We start from the raw sequence: 20,458 nt of genomic DNA on the forward strand, positions 1-20,458 counted from the left end.
CAAATCATATATAGATATATTTATAAAGACTAATAAACTTTCACTAGCATCTCTATACCATTGTCCTCTGAGCCCGTTAGCTTGTTAGCATTTAGTCCCATGGAGTGAAGACCAATAAAAATGGAGACTGAAGCTAAAGAAAAGAGTTTTATTGACTCATTATAAAACATGTTAAGTCACTCATTCAGGTAACACCTGTACACGTCAGAGCTCCGGGCCAGGTGAGCTCACAGGTGTAGCCGGGGTGTGTGAGGAGAGAAACGGCTGCGAGCACACAGCTCACCTGCTTATTAGACTTTATTGCAGGTAAATATTTCGCGTTTTGTTCAACCTCACAAGAACATTGACTTTTAGAGGGTATAAACCCGTACAAGATTACATTGCTTCAGCTTCGTCTACAGGTTTCACTGCAGTTAAATATATTTATTGCTGCAATTTAAATATTGAATTTACTTCTTAAGCACTGTTACGGTAGTTGTACTGTACTTATTTTAGTTTCTATGTTTTTATCTGTTCTGTTTATTTTTTATTTTGTTCGAAAGTCTCGTAAATATAGACAAACAGACAAGCGCTCAGCTTATTTCAATAAAACAAGAACAAATGGATCGTCATTGTGCCAACAGCTGACATTTTGTTCAGGTCCACATTCTGATTGACAGGTTATTGATTATGGGAGATTTAGTGACGCGCAGCCAATCACATTTTTCTCAGGTGACGGTGAAAGCAGCGTCGTATCGGTTGCGTTCACCTCCGTCGCCGTCGTAGCGAGTCATCTCACAGGAAGTTGGTTTTCAGAGTGATGCTGGGGGAGGACTTGGCGCTGCCGCGGGCGGCGCCGTTAGCGCTGCTAGCTTTGCTGCTCAGACTCTCCTGGTTTCCTTTGACGGCAGCTTCCAGACGAGCCTTCAGGTGAGGAGACGACATGATGAGAGACCTGATGAAGACATTTAAACAAATATAGAAACAGGATTCAGCAAATATAAATTGCTAATAATTCACTGTTATTAACCATTTATTACACCCTTATGAACAGGTTATTAATGCTAGCTGTGCAGCATGCGTTACCTGAAGACAGCCGAGTGCTGAGGACCAAGACGCATCAGATCTTTCAGCGCCGCCTCGTGGAGGGAGCGGGACGCCGCGGGCGCTGAGCCCAGAGCATTTTCATCCAGGAGGAAGGAGATGAGGAGGGGCAACAAGGCGGCCATCAGCAGAGGCCCTGAGGGTCGTTCACAAAGAGCGAGCGTGACATAACGGCGCCATCTACTCCGATAACACGCAGCAGAAGTGAAAGGATGTTTTAAAATCATTGATGTTTGAATGTGTTTTAGTTATTTATTGATCAGCGCTCTATAACATTGCATCATAATGATATAAATGTAAAAACAACAACAAACAAACAGGAATTGAAGCGTCCAATGTCTGCTTCGGTGCAGCTGCTGACTGGACTCACGCTGTGACTCGTCTGCAGCCTGGATTAGAGCCTCCGTGGCTCGGACTCCCTCCAGGACTCCCGCCAGCTCCTCTGGACTCCGAGGAGCGCTCCGCTCAGCCTTCTGAGGAAGAAGAGAGAAGTTTCAAAATAAGAAATGACTTTTACTGTCTAGCATTTTATTTAGATCCTAAATTCACCAGTCACCAGTTTATTAAGTGGCAAAAACCTTACAGTTCAGTACCTGGAGGAAGCGAATGAGCGGCGGCCCGAGCGCCTGGATGTACGGGACGGCCACGGCGGTCTGAGCCTGAAACACCGACGTCAGCAGCTGAAGACAGCGACTCACGACCTGCGACAGAGAGAAGCGTTGCTGAAGAAACCTTCAGTTTACCAAGCATGAAAGCTTCCAACCATCTCATCGGTGTGTTTGTGGGTCCAACTCTCCGCCCTTCCCTCTAGCTTTTTAAACGGGGACTGACCAGCGGGTCCTTGGCGTCCACGCTGGCGGTGAAGCGCTGCAGGCAGAGCGAATGCAGCGGCTCCACGGTACAAACATCCGGCCCAGCGGACAGCAGGAAGACGGTCAGAGCCGTGAGCAGGTTGGCCCGGTCCACGACACAATCCGCTGAAAACGCCATTCACATCAACCAATAAATACCCTTCCTCCTCTTCCTCAGGAACCGGGTTCGTCACATTAACTGAGACTTCAGGAAAATGGACCGGTACCGGAGTCCCAGAATCCCAGCAGGGTATTCAGCGCCGATCTCAACAGCAGGTTCCAGCCTCCCCTGCTCTTCTCCTGCCGGCTCATCGGAGACATCACAACGGACTTCAGAGCGTGAAGAGCCGCCTGGAGAACCGACGCCAGACCTGCGGCGTTCACTGAGCCCGCTGCCGGGGCACCTGGGAAAAAAGGGTGAGTTGGGACTCGCAGGCTTTGCTAGAGTATTTCTATCTGTACTCCTCAGAGGGTCGTATTTTTAAATTCACTACATTTAAAAGAGCATTTGTTCTGATGGCTTCAGACATTTGTTTTTGTTGGTACCAGTGTGTGTGCTGGGCTTGTGGACCAGTTCTCGAAGAACTCCGAGCAGCAGGTAGAGGACAGTGGGGAGGATGGACACGCTGCCTGGAGGACAGACAACCAGTCATACACGGAGTACTACTTAAATTCCATCCGCTAACCTGCTAATGCTAGTGCTAACATGTTAATATTGGCCTTAGCGCGCAAAGCTTTGAAGCGCTAACCTTCGGGCGAACAGACGGACGGCAGCTCAGAGAGGACAAACAGAGCGGACCCCACCAGCTGACAGTCGCTGTCGGTTAGACTCCAGACGGAACCTCCAGGACCTGAACGCACGCGCACACACACACACGCACAAAAGAACATTTCCTTTCAAAAATAAACTCATCCTCGAAGCCCTCCCTGTACCCCCCGTCTCCCCTCTCCTTACCGGTTGGGCTGGTTCCGGCCAGTTTGGGGCTGAGCTGTGGGAGTTTCCGGACCAGAACGCAGAGAATGAGCTCCAGCGCTCCGAAAACCAGCGAGCGTCCTGGTATCAAACCGCCGGTGTCCCGCCCCTCGCCGAACTCTGGTAGTGTCTCCTTCTCCGCTGCGCCGTCATCCACTGTCGAACAACGAAGTTTAACGACAATAAAGTATTTTGGCTCTGCCCAACAAAGTACAGCTTGAGCGTGTGTGTGTGTGTGTGTGTGTGTGTGTGTGTGCCCGTGCTCACCCTCAGCACTGTGGCGTTTCTCCCTGACGTGCTCCTGAGCAGCCGACACAATCTGTCGTAGTAAATCCAAGACGGCGAGCTGAACAGACTCCGCCTCTCTGGTCACCATCAGCCTATGGAGAATGCTAAGCAGCTCCCCACTCAGAGCCTGCAGGCAGACAGACAGGCAGGCAGGCAGGCAGGCAGAACAGATTCATTAGATTGTGGCCTGACTCCGGTTTGAATATCCGGCCTGGAACCCGGTCTGAACCGGGGTCTGCTTTGAGGTCCAGCTGAGTCTGACCTGGTCGTTTCCGATCTTGGCCCGAGGCCAGGAGACGTCCAACAGCACCTGCAGTGCCTGCAGACAGGAAGTGATGTTCTCCATCTGGTTCTGAGAGTGTGGAGAACACAGGAACTCCACGCTGATTCCTGACGGAGGAATACGGGACAAATATAACAAAACGACCAAAAATTAAATCACAGATGTTAACGGTTTAACGGCACCAAAACGTATTTCCTACCTAGTATGAGATGCAGCCTGTCTGTGTTGATGTCCTCTGGACTCTTGGCTCCACCCACACCACCTGTGTGTCCCATGGAGGTGGGCGTGGCCGGTCTGGACAGGTTGGCAGGTGCGTCGTCTGGTATCACAAACCCTACAACACCCAGTCTCATCAGCCTCTCACGGTGCGTCTCTACTTCTTACAAATGGAGGAGGAGCACTGACCGGCGCTGTGGAGCCAAAGGGAGGTGGCGTGGAGGATGGGCGCCCAGGAGGAGGAGTAATGAGCTCTGGCCCATTTCACCGTCTCCGCGGTGTAGAAAGAGCCTCCTGCAGGAGGAAGAGGAGGACGAACTTGCCCTGAAGATCAACAAGTATTAAACAGCCAGGATCCCCGTCTGTCCTCCGTCCTGCTCGACTCCTACCTGCTGCAGGTAATTGTGCTGCGTATTCCTGTGGGAGGGTCAGCACGCCGTAGTCCTGCAGCGCCGCCAACCACAGACGGCTCAGCCTGGGCAGATCTGATTGGACCAGCTGCAGGAGATCAGCGCCTCTGGAGTCAGAGCCCGGGTCGTCGCCGACCTGAGAGGAGGCCGACAGCTCCTTCCCTTTGCTCCTCTGAACAGCTACGATGTAGACCTGGAAGACGAGGAGCAGGGATTTAAAACACAAGAGATACCAATCACTGAGACTCGTGTGCATCCACCTCGGCCCAGGCTTTAAGAACCGCCAGCGTCTCCATGGTAGCGATGGCCTCGTTGTACAGCCGGCTGGACGCGTGTCCCCCGGCCTGGACTTTAGCCAATGAGGAGGCCAGGAGCTGATGAACACGACGCAGATCGCGGAGGTCACTGACGACACCGCTGGCTATCCAGGCGCTGCACACCTGGGGGCGAGTCCGGACGGTTAGAGATCAATACTCACGGCGAGACGACTGCGTGGCGGCTGATTGGTCACCTGGCAGGCCTTAGCGGTGACATCGGGAGGAGCGTCGGCAGCGAAGGCTGGTCTGAGAGCAGCCCCGACCTAAACGGATCCACGCTGGTTAAGACCACAGACAGGCGGACGGATGGACGGACGGACGGCGATATTCCCGCTCCTTACGTTGGCCTGGTACTGCTCCAGGATCACATGACCGGGGAACTCCGGTTCAGGGATCTCTGAGAAGTGTCTGATGATCACCAGCAGAGTCTGGAGCCCCGCCAGCCGCAGCTGGTCGCTGTGGTCCGTCGCCGCCATGAACGCCATGCGGACCAGGTCAGCCAGATGAAGGACAAGGAAGTCTGGGGAGGGTCAGGTGACACGTCAGGGAGGTCCGGTAAATGAGCGCGTGCGGCCACCGAGGAGGTCTTACCGGTCGACTCCTGCAGGCGCCGCTCCTGAGCCAGCGCCATATTGAAGTGAGCCGGGTCCGCGGTCTCGCACTGAGCTACGATGCGACACACGCACTCCATGGCAAAGCGGCGTGTGGACCAGCGCAGCGCCGTGAAGGGCCCACCGGACTCGGGCCGCGCTCTGAAGGCAGAGGAGTCGTCTTCTCGGGCGGATTCAGAGTCTTCGTCCTCCTGCCTCGCTTCGACCGGCGCGAGACAGTCTGCAGAGTCAAAACGTCATCGGGCTCAAGGAGACCTTCACCGACTTCAATCACAAACCGTGAAAAGGTCCGCCGGGGTCGACCCACCGGTGGTCGCAGACAGGACGTCCTTGCAGAGTTTGAGCCAGTGTCCCAGCTTCCTGCCGGTGGCGCTGGACGCCATCATGTGCACCAGAGTCTCCTGGATGTCCCTCCTCAGACCCGGATCCGACTCCCGATCCAGCAGAGTGAACAGAGCTCCTTCCAGACCCACTTCTTTAATGGTGACATCTGAACAGCGCGGAAGGGGAGGAGTCACGACTGGAATCTGGACAACGATGATACCGATGGAGTCTCACCCAGCTGGGCGTTGTCCCGTCTCGGCAGCTCTTTGACCAGAGTCACGGCGTGTTGAGACACCTCCATGGCCTCCCGCTGGACGAGCTGCCGCAAACACGCCACCACGGCACGGCGCAGACACAGGTAGGCACTGCAGATGTTCGCCTGGGGCCCAAACACATTGGGGGGGCAAAGGGTCAAAGGGTCGCTAGCTAATGCTGTTAGAAGGAAATCCCTCAGTGTGGTCTGAAAGGTGTTGCCATCACATGCTGATGAGCCAATCAGGAGTCAACACAACAATGACAGGCAGCAGGGATGGGAGTGTGATGCTAACGCCGTCTTCTAGCCGTCTGCCACAGCGAATTAAAACGTTTAGATTTAGTGCATTAAGCCACAGATTAGTGACAGGAAGCTGTTATAAAGCTCCACACCAACAGAAAACCAGAGAAAGAGACGGACGAGGAGAAGACAAGCGGCAGAGAACGTACCAATGTGGAATAATCCAACAAGATCTCCTGCAAGACATAAGACTGGGTCAAAATCACACACTGCCTGCCAGATGTTCAGCCTTGTCTTGATGATGATTTGATGATTTATTTATTTTTATTTATTTATTTTGGTTGTCAGATTGAGACAAAAAAATTAATAAATACAACTTACCTCTTAGATTATAGCGGGTTTCCCTTAATTTGAAGAAGTCATTTATACACTTTGGGATATTGTTATTTTTCACTCTATGAAGAATCACCAATATTTTAATTGTCACAATATCAACTAATTTTAATGTTTTATTTTGTATAAATAAATTATTGGTTGATTCAAAATATCCTACTTTATTGATTATTCTAATAGCCTTTTTTTGTAATTTTCCTAATGAACCTATTAATGTTTTACGTGCGCTCCCCCATATTTCTGCACAATATGATAGGTAGGGTACAACCAAAGAACAATATATCATGAACAAAGCTGTTTTGTTTAATATGTCTCTTGTTTTGTAAAGTATGGTGATAGATTTTGACACTTTGCGTTTAATATATTCTACATGTGGTTTCCAACTGAGTTTACTGTCTATTATTACACCTAGGAATTTTGTTTCATACACTCTTTCAATTTCTACTCCATTTAAATATAATTTTACAATGTCAGAATTTCTATTTCCTGAGAAAATCATGAATTTGGTTTTGTTTTCATTCAAACCACTTTTTAATCAAAACAAATTCTTTTTCCACCACTTGCAATAATTCAACCAAATCTTTTCCAGAACAGAAAAAATTTGTATCATCCGCAAACATAACTTTCAACAGGGTTGATACCAAAAAAATATCATTTAGATAAAGGGTAAATAGTTTCGGTCCCAGGACTGAGCCTTGGGGTACTCCACAAACTACTGTCTCGAGTTGAGAATCAACATTATTAACTGTTACATATTGAAGTCTGTTATTTAAATAACTCTGTAGCCATTGATTTGTTTTACCACGAAGACCATAATATTCACATTTTTTTAACAGATAATCATGATCGATTGTATCAAATGCCTTGCTCAGGTCAACAAACACGGCCACTGTATTTAATTTTTGGTCAACGGCTTTTGCGACATTTTCTACATATTCCATTACTGCCAATGAAGTTGAGCGATTTCTCCTAAACCCATGTTGATGGTCGTTTAAAATATTGTACTTATCAATGAATGCATCAAGTCTAATTTCGAACAATTTTTCCAATATTTTTGAGAACTGAGGTAAAAGTGAGATAGGTCTGTAGTTGGACACTAATTGTTTATTGCCACTTTTGTATATTACTTTGGCTATTTTCATTTGCTCAGGAACAATACCACTCAGAAATGATTTGTTGCAAATATAAGTTAGTGGTTCAACAATAGAGTGAATGACTTCCTTAATGAGACTCATGTCTATTCCATGACAATCTGCTGACCTTTTGTTTTTAAATTTACAAACTACCTGTAACACATCGCTTTCACATACTCCATGCAAAAACATTGTATTACTATTATTGGTTATATGTAACTTAATATTATTGTTTTTGGTAATTGTTTAGCTAAATTGGGACCCACATCAACAAAGAATTTATTAAAAGCATTGGCAATATCCTTTTTGTTGTCAGTATTTGTTGGAAAAGTGATCTCTTTTTTATTTTCTATTAATTTGTTTATCACCATCCACGTACCCTTAATATTATTTTTGTATTTTTGCAATAGCAGATCATAATGGGCCTTTTTTTGCTTCCGTAATATTACTGTTAATTGATTTTTATAATCTTTGTATCGTTTTTCTTTTTCCATTGTTGGATTTTTGATAAGGTCTGAATATGCATCACTTGCAGACGGACCCAGTATATTCATCAGGTATGCGCTTCAGACTTTACCCTAACGAGTGATGCTAAACACAGATAGCGAGGACAGGTGAGCTCACGCAGAGTGCAGGAACCAGACCGGCCAGGTTGACGTGCGGCGGCGAGAACATGTGCAGCTGCTGAAGACAGGAAATGGCTTTGGCCTGAACCAGGCAGTCCGGACCGGCCTGCATCGCCCCGCACCCCACCAGACAGCTGGAGCGCAGCCCGGACACCGCTGCACCTTCACCTGAAACACACACACACGACACACGACACACACGTCACCGCTGCACCTTCACCTGAAACACACACACACGACACACGACACACACGTCACCGCTGCACCTTCACCTGAAACACACACACACGACACACGACACACACGTCACCGCTGCACCTTCACCTGAAACACACACACACGACACACGACACACACGTCACCGCTGCACCTTCACCTGAAACACACACACACGACACACGACACACACGTCACCGCTGCACCTTCACCTGAAACACACACACACGACACACGACACACACGTCACCGCTGCACCTTCACCTGAAACACACACACACACACACACGACACACACGTCACCGCTGCACCTTCACCTGAAACACACGACACACCCGTCACCGCTGCACCTTCACCTGAAACACACACACACACGTCACCGCTGCACCTTCACCTGAAACACACGACACACACGTCACCGCTGCACCTTCACCTGAAACACACGACACACCCGTCACCGCTGCACCTTCACCTGAAACACACACACACACGTCACCGCTGCACCTTCACCTGAAACACACGACACACACGTCACCGCTGCACCTTCACCTGAAACACACACACACGTCACCGCTGCACCTTCACCTGAAACACACGACACACCCGTCACCGCTGCACCTTCACCTGAAACACACGACACACACGTCACCGCTGCACCTTCACCTGAAACACACGACACACACGTCACCGCTGCACCTTCACCTGAAACACACACACACGTCACCGCTGCACCTTCACCTGAAACACACACACGTCACCGCTGCACCTTCACCTGAAACACACGACACACACGTCACCGCTGCACCTTCACCTGAAACACACACACGTCACCGCTGCACCTTCACCTGAAACACACGACACACACGTCACCGCTGCACCTTCACCTGAAACACACGACACACACGTCACCGCTGCACCTTCACCTGAAACACACACACACACGTCACCGCTGCACCTTCACCTGAAACACACGACACACACGTCACCGCTGCACCTTCACCTGAAACACACGACACACACGTCACCGCTGCACCTTCACCTGAAACACACACACACACGTCACCGCTGCACCTTCATCTGAAACACACACACATACACGTCACCGCTGCACCTTCACCTGAAACACACACACACGTCACCGCTGCACCTTCACCTGAAACACACACACACACACACACACACGTCACCGCTGCACCTTCACCTGAAACACACGACACACCCGTCACCGCTGCACCTTCACCTGAAACACACACACACACGTCACCGCTGCACCTTCACCTGAAACACACGACACACACGTCACCGCTGCACCTTCACCTGAAACACACGACACACACGTCACCGCTGCACCTTCACCTGAAACACACACACACACGTCACCGCTGCACCTTCACCTGAAACACACGACACACACGTCACCGCTGCACCTTCACCTGAAACACACGACACACACGTCACCGCTGCACCTTCACCTGAAACACACGACACACACGTCACCGCTGCACCTTCACCTGAAACACACACACACACGTCACCGCTGCACCTTCACCTGAAACACACGACACACACGTCACCGCTGCACCTTCACCTGAAACACACGACACACACGTCACCGCTGCACCTTCACCTGAAACACACACACACCACTCCGACACCCTGGTGGTACCTTGCAGGTCGGGGCCCAGGCAGGTGATGAGGGCATGCAGACAGCGGCCCAGGGTTTGGTGCACCTCAGGGTGGGTGGGCGGAGCCGACAGCAGTAGGTGGAGCACCAGGTCGAAGGATGGCTTGGCGTGGGTTCGGAACAAACCCCCAGAGAGGTCGATTACCAGAGACAGACTGTGGAGAGACCAGGTCTGGACACAATGGACACACAGAGAAGACGTTTTACCTGGTCTTTAAAATAATGTCGGGTAAATATTTCTCTCGTGAGGTACACACAGCTCAGGGAACAGATGTGTGTGTGTGTACCTGGACCTCAGGTGAGGTGCTGTCCTGGCTCAGGGTGAATAGAACTCCCAGACAGGTGGACAGGTGTTGAGGCGAGCTGATTCCGCCGGTGTAGCGCTGCAACGTGCCCAGAGCCAAAGCGAAGCCGCTTCGTGACGCGGCGTCCCGGGCCGACCTGAGTCTAAACGGTCAAAGGTTTTAATGAAAGCAGAGCAAGGACGTTATAAATGTCATCTGTATTCAGTGGTGGGCGTTCAGTTCGTGCCCTCCTACCTGTCGAAGCAGAGCAGCGAGACGGAGACGGTGAAACCAGCGTCTCCGACGACCTGCACCAGCCGGGCCAGTCCTTCAGCGGCCAGACAGCGCAGCAGGGGGCTGGTGCTCTCCAGCGCCCCGGACAGGAGGGACAACGCCGGGGAACGCACCTCCAGCGGCCCCAGAGACCCCCGGGTGCTGCCCTGGTGCTGAGGAGGAGGACGGGTTGGGTTTAATTCTGCTTCCAAGACTCAATAAGGTGAAGCTTAAAGTCTTTCTCCTTGGAGTGATTAAATTGTTCCTGTTGTCGTCACAAAACACACGATAAACCTGCACACACACGTTCAGGCTGCGTGGAGATGCAGTACCTTGAGCAGACTGCAGAGAGCAGCACACACTTGTGTCTGGACAATCTGCTGGCGCTGACCCTTCAGCTGGTTCACCGTTTCCACAAACTGCTCCAAGATCTTCACTCTGAGACAAACACACCCGAGTTCCAGCACGCAGGCTCTCTTATTTTGTTCCGTGACACATGCATGCATCCCATCGTGGTTAACCTGGACTGGTTAACCCGCCCCGTTGTGGTGCAGCAGGTGAGTTACCTCTGAGCGGAGATGATGTGGGGATAGAGCACGCCAAAGAGCTGGACAGCGGCAGCGGTCAGCGCGACGGGGGGAGGAAGGGGCGCTGGAAGCTCTTTGCTCTTTTCACACAGACTGGAGGCATCGTGGTCCAGAGAACCTCCTCCCAAGCTGCTGCTCTGGAGCTGGAAAACAAGCGCACCCATTAAAATGTTGTCTCGTCCCGTTTGTGTCTTCGGGCTAACGTCCAGCACTCATCACCTGCTCTTCGATGTATCTGCGGTCAGAACCGCGGAGGGCGGGGCCAACCAGCGGCAGGTCGTCGTGGTGACAGAGGGGGGTCAGCAGGGTAAGCTCTGAACACTGCTGGTTTATGTTGTCCTGACCGGACAAATCCGTCACCAGCTGGTTCATCACCAAACCAAAACTCTCTGCAGGAGGAGCGGGAGGAAGAAGATCATACGCAGATGGTAAAAAAAAAAAGAAAGAAGAAAAGGTAAGGAAATAGAAACCTTTCAAAATAAAAGGCCTCCGGCCACAGGCATCGCCAAAGGAGAGGGATGATAAGAGAAGAAGCTGTAGAAGATAGGGAGCGAGGAGAGCTACGGCACAAAAGGACGTACAGGAGGGAGGGGTGAAGGAGGTGTCTGGTTACCGTGGTAGTTGTGGGGAGGCAGTAGAGCGAGCAGCTCGAAAACTCGGAGTCTGTAGACGACCGCAAAGCTACGAAAGGAAGCGCCGTACGACCTGAGGAGAGCGGGCAACCTGGACGCGGTGAACAGAGACACACGAATAAATCGCATCGTTACAGGCCGAGTGGACGAAGCTGCAACCGCTCGGGGGCTGACTTGGTGAGAAGCGTGACGGCGCAGGACAGCGGCGTGAGCAAATGGCTGATGATGTCATCGGCGAGAAGCTCCCCGCAGTGCAGCAGCAGATTCTTCATCGCTGTTCACACGAACACGTCACCGTCACAAGGTGTCAGTCCACACGGAGGAAAAGACACGAGGCGGCGTGCCGACTCACCGCAGAGCGCCCCGGCACGCCCCTCTAGCGTAACCTGCCACGTGAAGTAGTCCCCCCGCCTCAGGTCCATCTCCTGCTCCCTGAGCGAAGCAGGAAACACACACCTCCACAGGAGGAGGAGACGGGACAGGTGATGCTCCACGACAGCTGGGCCTGGACACACACCTTCGATTAGCCCATCGTCTTCATCAAACAGGCGCCATTTAGTCTGCGGCGGCTTCGCCAAAGAGAACTTTATGCTTCACAGCAGAGTATTAATGCGCGAGTGTCGTCAGTGTCGTCTTTAACACTTGGACATGTCCAAACCAGGGACGTCTGTCCTCTCGGACCGCATCTCCAGAACGTCTAACCTTCCCTGTCCCGCTGACTGAGCATATCGTGTTCCCGAGCCAGAAGAGGCCACGCGCCACTGACCCAAGGTGATGAGGGAGGAGACGAGCAGCCAGCCGGCCCGAGTCCTCTGCAGGGAGAGCCGACTGTTCTGTGAGGCTGAACGCAGCAGGCCTTCAGCCAGATCCAGCACCAGCTGCACACGCACACACACACACACGCACACACACACGCACGCACACACGCACACACGCACACACTCACACACACACGCACACACACACACACACACACACACACACACGCACACACATACACACACACGCACGCACACACATACACACACACACGCACGCACACACGCACACACACACACACACACACACACACACGCACGCACACACAGCAATCAGGCATGTTCACAGCAACATCGTCTGCAAAGTATCGTAGCACATTTTACACCCACCACGCCTTTGGCATGTGGAATGCCCAGTGGGCAGTGCTGCACAGCCGCCACCAGGGCGGCGACGGCCGCTCCGTAGCCAGCCACGGCGTCTGGGGAAGACTTCAGCGCCACCAGCCTCTCGGCACAGCAGTCCAGCAGCAAAGAACCCTGAGATGGCATTGCCGTGGCAACAGAGCGCAGACACCAAGCAGCAGCCAGGCAGGCCGAGGGGACGGGATGGAGCAGGACCGAGACGACCGTGTCCAGGAGCGCTGCACGGACAAACAACGGCCAGGGTGTCGGCAGGAAGAAAGAAAGAATCGACCGAATCAAAGACACGAGTCTTACCTGTGCTGCTGTCCGTGAGGAGGGGGGCGGCAGTGGAGCCCAGTCCCTCCAGGAGCTTTCCCAGTTCCAGCAAGCAGCAAACCAGTACGTGCTGACTGGCCGAAACGTCAGCGGCTGAAACTCGGGTTTCCACGTTCCCGTCAGTCAGAGCTGCGTCTAAACACACACACACGATCCTCAACGATCTTGCAGCGCCACCCACAGGAGTAAAGCGTCTCCTCGCCCTCCCTGCTCACCGACGGCTCGTTTTTGTGCCGCCACGACGAGGCTCAGCTGCTTGGCGGCGTTGGTCTGAGCCTTCTCCCCCAGCATGGCCCCCACCGTGCTCCGGAGGACGAAGGAGACGCAGCAGCGGGTCACCGCCGTGTCCGCCGGCGTCTGCGTGGCCCTGCCGTGGGACGCCAGCTCCATCAGGAGGGACAAGAAGGTCGGGAAGTTGGTCTCCAGCCAGCAGCTTCCCAGCGTGGTCACAAAGACCACGCAGGTCTGAGGCGGAGGGGTCAGACGCTTTACAGGTCGAACAAACAAGAGCCACGAACGCAACGGTCGCCACGGTGACCCACTTGGGCGACTCCGATTCGGACATCCTTGCTGATGGACCTGGTCCCCTTCAGCATGTCTCCGCTGGCTCGGAGGAAACCGGCACCGCCCCGCAGGAAGCCCGCCAATAACAAATCCATCACTTCCTCCAGGGTGCTGTGACTCCGCCCCCCCTGCCTGGGGCCTGCTGGGAGAAATGTGAGACTCTTTCATCACCAGTGTTGTTTACCGAGGCATTGCTTCACTGTTAGCGCTTTAACCTCTGCTAACACCCCCCCCCCCCGGCGTGACGCTACCGGTGGGCTGTCTGGTTTCCACGGCGGCGGCCAGCAGACTCCCCAGCAGCTTAGCGACGGACACTCGGACGCTGTTGCTGGATCCTTCAAAGGCTCTGAAGCACAGCGTGGCAACGTTCTCCAGCTCGCTGGTCCAGAGGAACGGCCCCTCCCTCTGCAGCTCCAGCAAACACTGAGACGAGGACGCAGAGACTCAAAAGCACGCCGCACGCCGCAGGGGGGCGAGCAGCGGGGGTTACCTCGGCGGCGGCGCAGCGCACGGCCATGGATCGGTCCGTCAGACACGTTCTGGCCACCTTGTAGACGTCCCTGTGGCACGGCACGGCGGCGGCACCCAAACCTCGCAGGATCTTCTCCAGGCTCAGCATGATCTCGTAGCGACCCTGAGACTGACGGAGGAAGAGGAGGGTGCGTTTACGTGGATGCGTGGTTCACCCGCGCTGCGGCGGCGTTTCCTCCACATGGCCAACAAACCTCGGCGCTCTTCATGGCCTTCAGGAGGTTGGCCAGGGCGTCTTTGAAGGATCCGACCAGCATCCGACCGAGCTGCTCAAACAAAGCGCCGAGACACGCGACGGCGGCCCTGAAACCATCACACGGACGCAGACAGTCCTCGTTACGCCGGACATTTCCTGGATAGACGGAAGTGCTTCCTGTGAAAACAACTCTGGACTTACAACCGGGTCGGTAAGCCCGACGGGGAGTCGTCTTTGCTGCGGATGATGTCATTGCACCTCTCCACCAATAGACTTGAAGGAATAGAGTCGCCCAGTCGGTAGAGGAGGGCGAAGCAGTGGGCCAGCAGCCAGCGGGCCGGCGGGCCGGGGGAACCGGTCAAAATGACCAGCAGCTGCTCAGACAGGCGGCGCTGGTTCCGTGTGATGTCAGCCTGGAAGAAAACGAAGGAGTTCACGGATGGTTTCAGCCTTCGTTTGAGCGTGATGATGATGATGATGATGTCACCAACGCCTCTCTCACCCTGTCTGCTGCAGGGAGGAGCTTCTTCAGGTGGCTCAGCCACTCAAAGACGAACTCCGCCCTCTGATGCTCACCCAGCTGACTCCACACATCTTCATTCAGCAGAAGGCTGTGAGCGCGCTCCATCACGGGCCTCCTCCTCCTCTCAGTGAAATGGAAATCTTCTGCGCTGCTTTGCCATTCCTCTAAATCCTGCCAGGATGGAAGCGGTAATATATAGAATTAAAATGTGATCTGAGATCAGATAAAACCAAAGCAGCTGAGCAGCCCGTTAGGAGAACAGCTCAAAGCACGACTCCTCACAGTCGGAGTCCCGTTGAGCTGCAGCAGATCAAACCGGACCGGGACGCTGGTCGGACACGGGAAGAATATCAGAGAGCAAGCGGCTCATGAAAAATTCAAAAGCACCATTGAAAGACACTGCACGCACACGCACACGCACACACACACACACACACACACACAAAGTCTACAAAGACATGGGATGACTAAAAATAATCTTCTGCCCCACATAAAGACATGAGCTTCAAACAGACATTTTGTGTAACAGATCTTTTTGACACAACATTTTATTCAAACACGTCTGCACTTAGGATCCCTCGGACACAGCTCCTACCGAGGGCCAGAACACAAGAGGAACACGAGAACTCCGGACTGATGCAGCCATCAGCAGCGGATGGAGATCTGGACATCTTTCTACAACATCTACGTATTCAGATAACAGACATTTACCAATCACTAACGATTTACGGGATTATTTATATCATTGCCCATGTTTATGCAGACACCAACTTTTTTATAAAGACCATAAAGATGACCTGACTGGCTTTGTTTTGGTACTTTCTAACTATTAATGCCGATTTGTATCGTTCCTGACGCCAATCATAGGTTGTGGGTGTAAACGTGACGGGAACTACTGTTTAGCCGTAGATCAATGCATTTAGATCAATGCACGTAGATCAATGCATTTTAAGAAACAAGCAATGAGCTAACCGACTGCGCTTTTAGCATCGGGTGGCTAACCGGGTTAGCTAACGGGAAAAGTTTAGACGCAAAGCGAGAAAAAACAAACAATGTATTTTACCTGTAAGAGTCGCAAAGATTATTAATCCGATAAATGCGTCTGTCACCTAATAAAAGCAGAAAATGTGTCGAAATGTACGTTTCACGTTCTTAAAAGCACCATACAAGAAAAGAAGTAGCGATGTGACAGAACCTGAAGGTCCACTGTCGTTTCCGTCAAGTTAGCGGAAATGAATTCCCTATCCGGTGGGTTTTTCAAAATAAAGAGGGGTAAAGTTATTAAAATGCATATTTGAATGATTATCAATTAATTACCGGTGATACAAGTAAATGCATGAGTAGCGATTAAACCCGCGAGACCTGTATGTTACCCTGTCAAACATTATGATGAATATCAGTAGCATTGTTGCCTTTAGACCAGAAGCACTGGGTTCGCCCCCCACTGGAGCAACAACAAAAAGGTTTGATCCTAAGGCTATTTGGACTGTCATTGTGAAGGCCCCCAGAGTTGTTGAGAATGAGGCGTTCAGGGAACTGCTTCAGCCCATTGGGCAAGTACAAAGGGAAGAGAATGTCTGGGGGAGTACCGGTAGTTGATAAAGCCCCTCCTGCCTCTACAGAAGCATCCTCACTGTCAGTCTCTGACAGCGCAAGCCATTCCTCACAAAACGGGGAGTCAGAGCGGAACAGAAGAATGGATCAATAAAACAATTCATTATTACAAGTAAAGATTATTGCTAAAATACAGACCCGGATTGTGTCCTGGATCCATGCCTACACAAAGCTGAAACAAAATCGACTGATAAATATTATATATATAATAACATATATAATAGACATCTTGTGAATAATCGGTCAAACAAACATCTTAACAGTAGGGGGCAGCATCTTCGAATGAGGCGCCATGAAACAAGAACAACACGTCGAAGAAGAACTGCTGCTCAACGTTACTCTACAGCAGAAAATAGACGAAGAAGAACCGTCTGGCGGGCGGTTGAAGTCGGCGCTCAGCTTCGGCGCGGTTAACGGGGTCGGTGCTACCGTAGGGAGGCTGGTCGGTCGCACGGGCGGTCGGGGACGTCACCCGGTACCGGTATTCAAACTCACCTTCCTGTCTGAACAGACGCGTCTGAATGTCAAGTCAGCTTCTTTTTCTTGTAGTTTGCTAAAGTTCGAGCTAATTCGCATCGAACCATTATTTTCTTTATGAATCGATCTGCTCATTATTGTTCTACAAATACTGACATGTTATATTTGGGTTACTCAGCGTACTCGAGTAAATGTCCTTATCTTTGGGTTGACTAATATGTATTGATTGATAATTAGGTTGTTCCGTACGTTTCAGATGGATCTGTCTCCATTCACAGTGACTCCAGCTGCCAGCTTGTTGTCCAGATGTGTCTCCAGAGGTCTTTGGTCTCAGGTCACAACCTCCCGCCCGGTCACGTTTTTTTCATCTTAAACTATTTCAAGCCTTTAATATGACCACGTATGAAGAAAAACACTTTTCCGTCTCTCTCCCCAGGAGGAAATAGACTCCGCCTCCTCTGGACTGAGCCCCTCCTTCTCCTCTCACCTGCAGGAGGCTGAGCAACGAATCAGAACACAGAGACAGATCGATGAGGTACGCCACTTCCTGTTTAACCACTTGGCTGAGGCGTTTTTTGAAACGTTATTTTCGGACCTTGCTATTTCGTGTCTTTGTTGCAGCTGCAGCTTCAGATGGAGCTGCTGCAGTTTGAGAAGGAAAGCGCCGATGTCACACACAAGTTCTACCTCGGTGAGTTCCTCGAGATCCCAGCGGGTGTTCTGTCTGTTCCCGTTTGTGTGAAGTCTCCTGTCCTGCAGCTCGGAGGTTCCAGATGCTGCAGATGTTCTGTGGACACCTGCAGGACGTCCTGAAGGAGCAGAACAGTTTGAGGCAGAGACTGATGAAACCTCTGGGTCGAAGCAACCTCCCCGTTCAGGCTCACCTGCACAGGTCTAATAATCTAATAGTGAGACTCGGGGCGTTTTGTGTCTTTAAACTGATTCAGAGTCTGCCGTTAGCGTTCAGGCGAGTCCCCAGTTCTTGCTCTAACTCGTTGTCCTTCAGGTTTGTGGTGGATTTGGTGCCGATGATGCTCGACTTCATTCAGACTCTGGACGCGAAGCTGGACGCGGTTCGCTGCAGCCCCACCGCCAGAGTCCACCTCGCTCAGATGGTAAGTCACATGACCTCACTGTCAGCGCAACGCATGTCTGCACGGAGGCAGACAATAGAACGCTTTGTCAATAAAGATCATTTGAATTTCGGCTCCGGTACTTTCTCTGCTTCAGAATACCTGTGTCAACCAGCTACTGGCTCATGTAGCCGACGTGGAGAGTTTGTCTGCTCAGGTTCTCCGGTTGAAGGAAGTCTACAGCAGCACCAACCACGACGCTCCAGCGTGACGACGCCGGGACTCTCACCTTCCTCCTCCTCCTCCTCCTCCTCCTCCTTCTGGCTTTGGATCGCCACCTGCTTCAATTCTTCCCCCGGGTTCCTCCTATCTGCCCAAATAAAAATCTACCTTTTCACATTTAAATCTATGCTTTTATAAACTACAAACATGGCCAGTTTAGTCCCAAATACTCCAAGACTTAAACGTGTAAGTATGTCATTAGTCTGTTGCATATTGTGAGTATACTTGGGAAATAAACATTAACTTTTACTATACTTAAAAACCGATGTATGCTTGGTTTCTCTAAGAGTTCTGATTTGACATGTAACGACAACTCTTCTAAAAAATAAATGTCTGTTCAACAAACAGAAGTTTGTGCTTTTAGTTGATTGGAACGCCTGATCAATGATTCTCTTCGTCGTGCTGCCTCACTCATGCTTGACGGTGCATCTTTTATCACCAAGTCGATTACCGAAGCATCGAATGGGACATTCCAACCAAAAGTACGAAAGAATGCGTGACTGTGCGACGCCTGGTCGGTAAAACGTTTATTTATGGCGCGTTTTAATTCTACAACTTTCAGTGTATCAACGTAACGAAAAACGCCCACTCACATACTTAAATTCCTCAAACACGCTAAAGCTAGCATCATCCAGAACATCGAGTCGATGGTCGAGCAGTCGATCCAGGGAGGGCTAAGCTAAGGCTAACGCCGGCGCGGCGTGCTGTCAGCGGGGATGTTCGGGTGTCTGGTCGCCGGCAGGCTGGTACAGACCGACGCCCTGCAGGTCGCCTCGGACAAGTTCGTCTTCAACCTGCCGGACTACGCGCACCTGAACCACGTGGTGGTGTTCATGCTCGGGACGGTGCCGTTCCCCGCCGGGATGGGCGCTGCGGTCTACTTCTCCTTCCCGGACCCGGCCAGCGGCCCGGTGTGGCAGCTGCTCGGGTTCATCTCCAACGACAAGCCCAGTGCCATCTTCAAGATATCCGGCCTCAAGGCCGGCGTGGGCGGGACCCACCCGTTCGGCACGGTGGCCTTCCCCGCGTCGCCCTCCGTGGCCCAGGTCGGAGTGTCCGTGGAGGCTCTGGAGCAGCTGGCCCAGCAGATCCCGGTGTCCAGCGCCGCCGTGTCCACCGTGGACTCCTACCTGCAGTTCACCCGGAAGATGCTGGACGGTCTGTACAACTACGCCGCGTCCTTCGCCGTGTCGCAGGCGCAGATGACGCCGAGCCCGTCGGAGACCTTCATCCCATCCAGCTGCCTCCTCCGCTGGTATGAAAGCTTCCAGAGGAGGATGGCTCAGAACCCGAACTTCTGGAGGAGCTGATGGGCACGGAGACGAGCGCTGACTGAAGCCACGGCCTCATCCGAGGCCTTTTGTTTACCGTCATTTATAAAATGCAAGAAATGAAATAAAACTGCAGCCTCGGTATTTGAAGGCGTTCGTGTCTTCAGTTTACTTTTACGCAAAAGCAGGAGAAAAGGTTCGTCTCGTGATTTTTTATTTTGATTGCTCTTCTGTGATGCTCTCAAAAATAAAAATGATAATCGGCATTAAGACCACTGAAAAATACGAACATGTCGTTGAATACCAGCGGAGAAACAACAAGGCTTAAATGACAACTTTACGCACGGTTTTACGCATGACGCAAAAAGCTCGTAAAGCGAAAACAGGAAAAACACCGAACTGCGACTTCCGCCGGCTGCCCCAGTCAGCTGGCTGTCAGGAGGCGGGGCCTGTCACCTGGCTGGAGATACAGGTAAGACTTTACCTCAGGTCTCCTCACCGGCACGGTGGTGTGTTGGTAGCATTATGCCCTTTCGACTGGTGGCGCTGGGACCGAGTCCCGCCGTGGGAGTGGGGTGGAGCAGAGGTAGCGGGGTGTGCCCTGGGTCTGCCCTGCTGCCCCTGCTCCATTTCATTCCCATAGTGGGATTCGAGACCAGGGCCATTTTACACCCCCCCCCAACAATGCTGGGGAGGAAGCCCCGCCCCCAACCGCAGCAACAACAACAAAACAACAACAGTTTGATCCTCAAGC

General features: G+C 51.9%; 3 protein-coding genes across 4 annotated transcripts; 2 read left to right on the forward strand and 1 right to left on the reverse strand.

Moving 5' to 3' along the window:
* Window positions 1-161: 161 nt before the first annotated feature.
* On the reverse strand, window positions 162-15,092 carry heatr5a (HEAT repeat containing 5a). Its single transcript, XM_068751718.1, has 41 exons — window positions 14,967-15,092; window positions 14,666-14,877; window positions 14,463-14,571; window positions 14,228-14,377; window positions 13,989-14,160; window positions 13,716-13,876; window positions 13,389-13,638; window positions 13,153-13,308; window positions 12,826-13,076; window positions 12,444-12,555; window positions 12,030-12,182; window positions 11,852-11,951; window positions 11,659-11,768; window positions 11,265-11,434; window positions 11,025-11,188; window positions 10,791-10,896; window positions 10,441-10,631; window positions 10,189-10,348; window positions 9,884-10,073; window positions 8,000-8,169; window positions 6,059-6,085; window positions 5,591-5,735; window positions 5,340-5,522; window positions 5,013-5,252; window positions 4,763-4,941; window positions 4,616-4,684; window positions 4,365-4,544; window positions 4,084-4,297; window positions 3,884-3,988; window positions 3,678-3,812; window positions 3,458-3,585; window positions 3,175-3,322; window positions 2,890-3,063; window positions 2,684-2,785; window positions 2,481-2,564; window positions 2,156-2,305; window positions 1,915-2,060; window positions 1,677-1,784; window positions 1,454-1,556; window positions 1,066-1,219; window positions 162-934 (listed from the first exon to the last, which is right to left on the reverse strand). The coding sequence occupies exons 1-41, from the start codon at window positions 15,090-15,092 to the stop codon at window positions 775-777; spliced, it is 6,147 nt and encodes a 2,048-aa protein (XP_068607819.1). The 3' UTR covers window positions 162-774.
* Window positions 15,093-16,954: 1,862 nt separating this feature from the next.
* haus2 (HAUS augmin like complex subunit 2) lies at window positions 16,955-18,743 on the forward strand. 2 transcript variants are annotated; one of them, XM_068752247.1, is made up of 7 exons: window positions 16,955-17,076; window positions 17,335-17,412; window positions 17,515-17,613; window positions 17,700-17,769; window positions 17,838-17,970; window positions 18,085-18,193; window positions 18,309-18,743. In XM_068752247.1, exons 2-7 carry the CDS (start codon window positions 17,335-17,337, stop codon window positions 18,420-18,422), a joined length of 603 nt encoding a protein of 200 aa, XP_068608348.1. In that variant the 5' UTR covers window positions 16,955-17,076; the 3' UTR covers window positions 18,423-18,743. The 2 variants fall into 2 exon arrangements, with proteins under 2 accessions (XP_068608348.1, XP_068608347.1); XM_068752246.1 differs by having other exon boundaries at window positions 16,958-17,082.
* A 341-nt stretch (window positions 18,744-19,084) lies between these two features.
* hikeshi (heat shock protein nuclear import factor hikeshi) lies at window positions 19,085-19,848 on the forward strand. The gene has a single exon (XM_068752160.1). The coding sequence runs from the start codon at window positions 19,150-19,152 to the stop codon at window positions 19,741-19,743; it is 594 nt and encodes a 197-aa protein (XP_068608261.1). The 5' UTR covers window positions 19,085-19,149; the 3' UTR covers window positions 19,744-19,848.
* The last annotated feature ends 610 nt before the right edge of the window (window positions 19,849-20,458 follow it).

The sequence above is a fragment of the Brachionichthys hirsutus genome, chromosome 18 (genome assembly GCF_040956055.1).
Source record: "Brachionichthys hirsutus isolate HB-005 chromosome 18, CSIRO-AGI_Bhir_v1, whole genome shotgun sequence".
NCBI lineage: Eukaryota > Metazoa > Chordata > Actinopteri > Lophiiformes > Brachionichthyidae > Brachionichthys > Brachionichthys hirsutus.

Bases quoted from the DNA above. Each gene is read 5' to 3' on its own strand.
- heatr5a (XM_068751718.1), bottom strand. From the start codon at position 15,092: ATGGAGCGCGCTCACAGCCTTCTGCTGAATGAAGATGTGTGGAGTCAG. The intron at 2,565-2,683 runs GTTAGCGCTTCA...TCTGTCCTCCAG, and splicing joins GTCCGTCTGTTCGCCCGAAG to GCAGCGTGTCCATCCTCCCC. The intron at 1,785-1,914 runs GTCAGTCCCCGT...TCTCTGTCGCAG, and splicing joins TGGACGCCAAGGACCCGCTG to GTCGTGAGTCGCTGTCTTCA.
- haus2 (XM_068752247.1), top strand. From the start codon at position 17,335: ATGGATCTGTCTCCATTCACAGTGACTCCAGCTGCCAGCTTGTTGTCC. The intron at 17,614-17,699 runs GTACGCCACTTC...TCTTTGTTGCAG, and splicing joins CACAGAGACAGATCGATGAG to CTGCAGCTTCAGATGGAGCT. The intron at 17,971-18,084 runs GTCTAATAATCT...GTTGTCCTTCAG, and splicing joins GTTCAGGCTCACCTGCACAG to GTTTGTGGTGGATTTGGTGC.
- hikeshi (XM_068752160.1), top strand. From the start codon at position 19,150: ATGTTCGGGTGTCTGGTCGCCGGCAGGCTGGTACAGACCGACGCCCTG.